Raw genomic sequence first — 7,562 nt, 5'->3', positions numbered from 1 at the left:
GTGGATGTGCCCTACAAGATCCACAGCCTGGATGACGAAGTCCAGCCACCCAACCTAATCCCTCGACGGCCGAGCCGATATGAAAAGACCAGAAACCAAAGAATCCAAGAGCTCATGGATGAGATGAGGAAGAAGAAGATGCTCGGATAGTTGTAATAAAATGGAAAGGCAGCATCCATAGCAGTTTGTTCTTGCTTGTAGAGATATTCCATGGGATGGCGAATCCTGTGTCATGGAGATGAAGTCAAAATTTCTGATTCCAAAGGTTTTGAGAAAACAGAGGGAGGATGACATAAAAAATATATGTATATATATGGTCGTGAGCATGTGGCAACAAGGTGAGCACATGGGTTTCCCGGTCCTAGAATGTTCTAAGTCTCGTCCTGGGGCTTGGCATGGGCGGGATGGCCCACAACTCCCGGCAGTGCGGGTGGGCAGGAGGGCTAACTTGGAGAGCGAGAAACCATTGGCCTCAAGTTTCTGAGCAGTGACTGGGGATCTTCCTTTCCTCAGTGGTGACAACCGAGGACATTTCCTTCCAATCCCTGGGCCAAGGCACAAGCCTCATGGGGACTTGTAGGCGAAATGGTGACGTATTTACTAACTAATCAGTCACTAAGATGAGCACAGTGATGCTGTGAACTCCAGTGCCCTTGAGAGCCAGGCAGGTGGCAAGGATGAGTGTGGTGGCCAGCTGGGTAACGGGACAACCTGAGAGCTTTGACCGTCAGCTCCAGCATTGCTGCCTTCGTGATAGCTGGGCCCTGTTACCAGATAACATGCTTTTCTGTAGAAGTCTAGATTTTTGTCTAAAAATTCTCAGTCCTTAAAGGTCACTTCTAAATATTAGAAGGAGGGCTAGGAGTCTGCTAGGGTCGAAGCCTCTGGTCCCCAGACTTGGCCTGACACGGGCTTGCAAGTTAAGGACTTGGGGAAAGCTCCGGCTGTGCTGAGCATCTCAGCCAGGTCTGTGCTGGAAAGCTGTCCACTTCTGAGAAAGTACCGAGAACCCTGTAAGTGGGGCTTGAAGGTAGACCTGAACAATGGGCCACATTTCCTGCGGGAGGAGAAGTGGCCGGGTGCTCCAGGCCTTGTTCCTCTCCACAAACCGGCCATGCTTGTCCCCTCTGGCCAGCCTGGCCTCAGCCCTGCAGCTTCCCAAAGAGGCTCTCTCCTCTCCGAGTGCATCGGAAGGAGAGGCCTGCGCTCTGCTGGAAAGCCCAGTGAGTGATCAAGGCCCTGACTGTCCCAGAGGGGTGGGACTGAAGCCACCAGGGTGGCCACATCCAAAGGACCCGCGAAGGGGCTTGTGGTGGGTTTGCCCTGCCCCTACTTCCATCCTTTAGAAGTCTCAGCAGTGAGCCACAAGACCGTCCTCCGATGGGAGGCACCAGGTGGGGGTGGGGAGAGCTTGCTCTGTCTTTTGTTCTTTCCAAACTGTACTGACTTCTCTTTATGGCAGAATGGTGCTTTGTGAGCAAGATGTGAATGAGAGAGAAATAGGAAGGGAGTGGGGGTGGATGGGAAGACGATGGCTGATTTTTACCTCTTCCTGCATGGAGAGTAACAGGCCCCTTAAACATCTCCAAATTACAAGACCTGGGGGCACATTTGCTCCTTAGCTGGGCCTACCCTGACACATAATTCTTGAGCTTTTCATATCCAGAAAAGTTCTAAAGCCTTTTTATTCTTGCCAGTCATAGATCTTAGAGAACTCTTTCTTATTTAAATCCCCGCTACATGGACAAGAATACTGAGGCTCAGGATGACACCGTGACAGCTACTTTATATCGAGTTTTGCGGTGCTAAATCTCTGTCTGAATCTGTGCATGTGTGTGGGTGTGTCTCTGTGTGTGGTCTAAGGGACAAAGTGAGGGTGTGGGACATAGTGAAAACCATCTCTGGAATGAGGCTTAACCTTCCAGCTGGGTGATACCCAGCACCCTCTCCCCTGGCATACCTGCCTCCCTCCCCTCTGCCTCCACGTCAAACACGTGCTCTTACGTGCTCCAGGGTCTCAAAAAACTTGCTGGCTCCTAAGAACCAAATCAGCTCCTTTTGGAAAAAACATTTTTGAACATTTCTCACAGTAGCACTCCTTCCTTAATAAGACGTGGTCAAAGCACTTTTACAAACCTGCCTCTATAATGAGGTACGGGTCTCTCTGCTTTCCCCCTTCATTTGAGCCCCTGACAACTGGTGCTATTCACAGCCTGAAGGACTGGCAGCTCTTGCTTGGGTCCGTCCTAGAATGTAAAAAAGTCCGGGTGACAAACCCTGGCCAGAGAGTACCACTCAGTTTACCCAGCCTGGGGGCATTGGGATGGGAACACGCCATTCCCCAATCCCTGCAAAACAGGGCTGCGTGTCTGGGGCTGGAGGTCTTCGGGAAACCCCAGGGAGACGTTGCCAGGGGTACCTGTCATTTGCTGGAGGAAGAGAGATGCCCTCTTGGAGCTGTAGGCCAGTGTGGCTATAGCCCCACATGCCATACTCTGTGCCTTGGACCATACAGCCGTAGAACTCTCCAGAACTAGACGGTCCTCAGAGGTCTATCTGTCCGAGGAACACAGTGCTCACCCCGCTCCGAGGAGCTACAAGCCTCCACTGAGCTTGGTGCAATGGAGAGCAGACTTAACAGCAGTCCTGAGCTTCCAGACGCAGCACTTGTCCGTGTCCCTGGGCTCCTGCCTCCTGGGGGGCGGCACAAGCACACGAGACTCAGATGATATCTGTCCACACTTCTGATAAAATCAGCCAAGATGCCTGAGAGTCACTTTATGTTCATGGGGAGACTTGTGCCAGAGTTTAGGGACATGGCTCTCTGATCTGCTCCTTTTGGAAAACCAATGGAATCTCACATATAAGCCTTTCATTTGTATTTTAAGGGTTTTTGTTTGCTTCTTTGTTTGGAGTCTATAAATGGTGCTCAATAGCAAAGTCTTTATCAGATGAAGCATTATGACTATGCACTCCTGGATGACAGGCGGCCACCACAGGAATCACCATGGTGCTGGAATCAAATTACACTTTATCTTACTGATCGCAGCAATCAATACATTTATTTTCTGTATAGTAAAATTTGGTTCCTTGATTTTATAACTTATTAAAGTCAAACGTCTGTGTTTTAGCACATTATGCCTGTGTTTATGTTCTTACCTCGACTGCACTCATCCCCCATCCCAACTCGAACCTGAGCAGATGAAAGGATGCACTGCCCTCATGAGGCCAGGGGAGGGGGCACCAGTAGGCACTGAGCAAGGACCCTGTAAAAAGTGAGAGGTACCCGGAAAGACCCAGCCCTCTCCTAGCTACTCATGGAGCTGGCTCTCCACGTGACTGACTCAGCCCACAGCTCCCAAGGAAACCTTTGGTTCAGAGAGGATATGAAGAATCTCCAGGCACTTCCTCTTCCTCCCTGGTGACAATTCTCTTCCAGAGTTAGGGCTTCTGAAAAAAATACTAGTGCTGAGTTTAATTTTAATTTCAGAGAAACGACAAAAAGTTTTTTAGTATAAGTATGTCTTGTTTTTATACTAAAAGGATTTTTGTTGTTTCTCCGAAATTCAAATCTAACTAAGAATCTTGTATTTTTCTTTGCTAAATTTGGTAACCCTACCCATAATCGGTGTTTCGCTTTTAAAGACAAGTCCATTCACTCTGGCCCTCTTTGATATTAGTGGGTGCTGGGAAAGAGGGAGCTTGAGGTTGGAGGAGGAGATGTCTCCTGTTACCCCAGGCTGAGGAGGAGGCAGATGCTGTGTCAGTGCTGGAGAAAAGGAACAATCAGAAATCTTACTCATTTGTACGGAGACTGGAGGTGGCTTGGGAATGCACTGGATCTTTCATCTTATTCATGGTAATTTGTTTTGACTTCATCTTTATAACACAGTTAGTTCTTAACAACGGAGGAAAGGAAGTTGGAATAGGTGTGTGTGAGTCTGTGTATTCGGAGTTGGGGAGGGAGTGCAGCTTGGTAAGCAGAACCGGCTTGAGATGAAATATTTGCAAAGGTCATTCATAACTGAATAGTCTGGATAGGTTATTTCAGAAAACAGGCCTGGGTTATAGAGGAAGTAGGAAGGAAGCCCCAACCTGTGCTTTCTGAAGAACGTGGATAAATGGTTAAGAGGAGCCAAATGATGTAATTACAGAGGTTGTGGCTACCATGCCCTCCTCTGTGTATTTTGTAAGTTCCTGAACAGTCACACCATGATCATACCCATTAGCTTATACCCCATCCCAAGGGAACACAATACACTCCTATCCTTAGAGGCCACGGGGCCACTTCCTTCTGTACCTCATGGCCCCACACAGTTGTTTCTTTTCTTGTGATATTAGATATTGCTAAGCCATACTCCCATTACTGTACATTCAAATACTTGTCTGCACACCCCAAATCATGCATGTCTTAGAGGGTCTTTTCTTACACTCTTAACTTTCGCACATAGGAGCTTTCACATTCATGACCAAGTGGAGACTGGATAAGAAGTGCTTGCCTGTCAGAGTAAGACTTCCATATCGTTCCCTGTGTGTGTGTGTGTGGGGGGCCACCCCAGGACTGTTGAACCTCAAGTACATATAAAGATACACAAAACAGTGTGTGACTCCCCATGGTGCATAGAAGCTACCAATGCCTTGGTTCAACTAAGGTTCTTCTAGTTTCTTTAAGTGAACACTTAGATCACTGATTTTCAACCTTTTTAGTTCTATGCATTTGTGGCTATAAATTTCCCTCTAAGCACTGCTTTAGCTATACCCCCTCCCCAATTTTGATATTTCACATATTTATTATCATTCCATTCTAAATATTTTCCTACTTTCCTTGTGACTTCTTCTTTGACCTGAGGATTATTTTAAAGATGTTGCTTAATTTCCAAACGTTAGGGGATTTTCTAGTTATGAATTGTTACAGATTTCTAGCTTAGTATACTGTGGTCAGAAAACATTTTCTGAAAGATTTCAACCTTTTGAAATTTGTTGTAGCTGGATTTATGGTCCAGCAGGTGGTCAATTTTTGTAAGTATTGTGCGTTGCTTGAAAAGAATATTGGCAATTATTGGTTATACTATCTTATTCATTATTTCAAGTTTGTTAATTCGTTATTCAAATCTTTTATATCTTGATTTTTGTGTCTTCTTGTTCTATTAATCTGATAAAAAGTAATTTTAATACCTCCCACTGATTGTGGGTTTTTCTACTCCTTGCAGTTTTATCATATTTTCCAATCTTAAAAAAAAAAAAAAAAAGCTATTTTACTATTTTGAGGCCATATTAATGGGAGCATACAAATTTCTAATTATATCTTTCTTGGTAATATTATTATTTTACATTTATGAATTAACCAATTTTATTTGCAGAAATAATTTGTCTTGAAACATTTCTCCCTGTTAATATAGCTATATCAGCTGTATCAGTTTTCTTTCGGTTAATGGCTTCACAATATAACATCTTCCATTCCTTTACTTTCAAATTGTCTATGTCCTATGTGTTCTATTTGTAGTTTGTAAACATAATATTTAATATAGTCTAACATTTTAATATTTTGATTAGACCATTTAGTCCATTACATTTACTATCATCACTGATACTGGTGCTCTTATATCTACCTTTTTCTGTGCTGTTTATCCTGACTATTTTGTATGGTTTTTTTCCTCATCTTTCTTGCTTTCTTTTGGATTGGGTGCTTTTTTCCCCATTCTATTTTAGCCCTCAGTTAGTTTCGAAGCCACATAGTGCTTTTCTCTTATTTCAATGAGTACTCAAGAAATTTCAACATGCATTCTTAACTTATCAAAATCTATCATGACTCTTAAAGTAACCATCTCTCCAACAATGCAACAGAATAGTCTTCTCAAACTATCTGTACTAAAATAAACTTTTAACATTTTCATTTCATTGTGGACTAATAAAATATAAAAGAATTAATAGATTAATAAAGCAGAAAAGCAAAGACATACAAAATACACACTAGAAAACAGAAACTTAATCATAAGATTATAGAATGCTTCCCCTCCCCAACACCTGACCACCACAGCAACAAGGCTCCAGGATGAAAGCAGTGGATTACAACTAAGAGAGCTGTAAGACAAAACTATTTAAAAAGGAATTCTTAGGTAACCCAAAGACAATAGGAAAGTGAAAAACTAATTCACACATACACACACAGAGAGAAATGAGAGGAAAGTGAAGCTTCTGGCACCTACGGCTACAACAAACATTAAACACTGCCCAAGTCTTAAAGATTAATACGAAAGCTCACAGTCAAAGCCTGAGTACCCCACTTCCTGTGACCAGATACATCACGTTCAGCTTTCAAAAAAATGTTACAAGGCATGCTAAAAAGTAAGGAAAAGACACTGCGAAGAGACAAAGCAAGCATCAGAATCTGACTCAGATATAACACCAAGTTATCAGATAGGGAATTTAAAACAACTCCGATTAGTATGTTAAGAGCTCTAACGGACAGTAGACAACATGCATTAATATAAGCAGATATATGGAAAGTCTAAAAAGAGAATAAAAGGAAGTGCTGAAATTGAAACCACTGCAACAGAAATGAAGAATGCCTTTGATGGGCTCATCAGCAGACTGGACGGAGCCAACAATGATATGTGATCTTGAAGCTACGTCAATAGAAACTTCCAAACTGAAATGCAAAGGAAAAAAAGAACGAAAAAGATGGGATAAGTTTTGCATCTCCATTGCCCCAAGATTCCTGCCTAATGGTACTTATTCAAGAAAGTACATTCTGACCTCATATGTGCCCTGGAGTAGTTACAACTCTTTGATCAATGATTTTGTGATTGTCTAATTTTCTTTGATAACATTTACCAAAATTATACTTTAAGAATTTTTTCTGTACATGAACACCACCATCCATAATTAAGAAAGTGTTAATAAACTAGCCTTTCTGAGGTAAAGAAACCATATATCTACAAAATTATTTTTTTTTTCAGATTTTGGACAACAGACAACACACAACTCTAATTCCTGAGTGAAAATAACAAAAGTGAGTCCTTAATACCTCAACTTTCTACCTGGAGGCACTTTACAGAACATGGTTAAGAAAAGAGGAGCCCAGTCAGAACACAACAGTCTTTCTGAGGTGAAAAGACATAAATCAAAGTTTGCAGCTGTTGGAATGTCTGGAATGTCTGGTACAAACTACAAGAATAGAAGGTAGCTGCTCAGAGAAGTAGCTCCGGAAATCTGCAGGATTATCCTTGAATTTTAGGCTGAATAAACTGCAAATATGCAGTGAAAAAAGTGTCTGTGGAAGGGCAAAGAACAAATATCTGGGAACTGTGAAAAGAACAAAGATTCTAGAGTTGACACAAGGTTGAACACAATGAAGTTCCAGACAGTCAGAGGGAAGAGATCTTGATGAGGGCCCAAGCCTTCAGGTGATGGCCTAGAAAGGCTACACCTAAGGAGGCAGGTACTCCTAGTCCTGGAGTAAATGGAACTCTACATCTACATGCCTATAGATTAAACGTTTGTGTCCCCCAAAATTCATGTTGAAATCTCGTCCCCAATGTGACAGTATGTGGAGGTGGTAC

The 7,562-nt window shown here is 42.9% G+C and overlaps 1 protein-coding gene across 1 annotated transcript in view; it reads left to right on the top strand.

Annotated features, from left to right (window-relative positions):
- ADAMTS2 (ADAM metallopeptidase with thrombospondin type 1 motif 2) overlaps window positions 1-174 on the top strand; it is a 216,925-nt gene extending 216,751 nt beyond the window's left edge. The window contains exon 24 of the mRNA XM_023537738.1: window positions 1-174. Within this exon, the coding sequence (XP_023393506.1) occupies window positions 1-150 (150 nt within the window). The 3' untranslated portion in view covers window positions 151-174.
- The last annotated feature ends 7,388 nt before the right edge of the window (window positions 175-7,562 follow it).

The sequence above is a fragment of the Pteropus vampyrus genome, unplaced genomic scaffold (assembly GCF_000151845.1).
Source record: "Pteropus vampyrus isolate Shadow unplaced genomic scaffold, Pvam_2.0 Scaffold197, whole genome shotgun sequence".
Classification (NCBI taxonomy): domain Eukaryota; kingdom Metazoa; phylum Chordata; class Mammalia; order Chiroptera; family Pteropodidae; genus Pteropus; species Pteropus vampyrus.
Note: the sequence above shows the minus strand (reverse complement) of the source record. Positions and strands in the feature narration are given on the sequence as shown.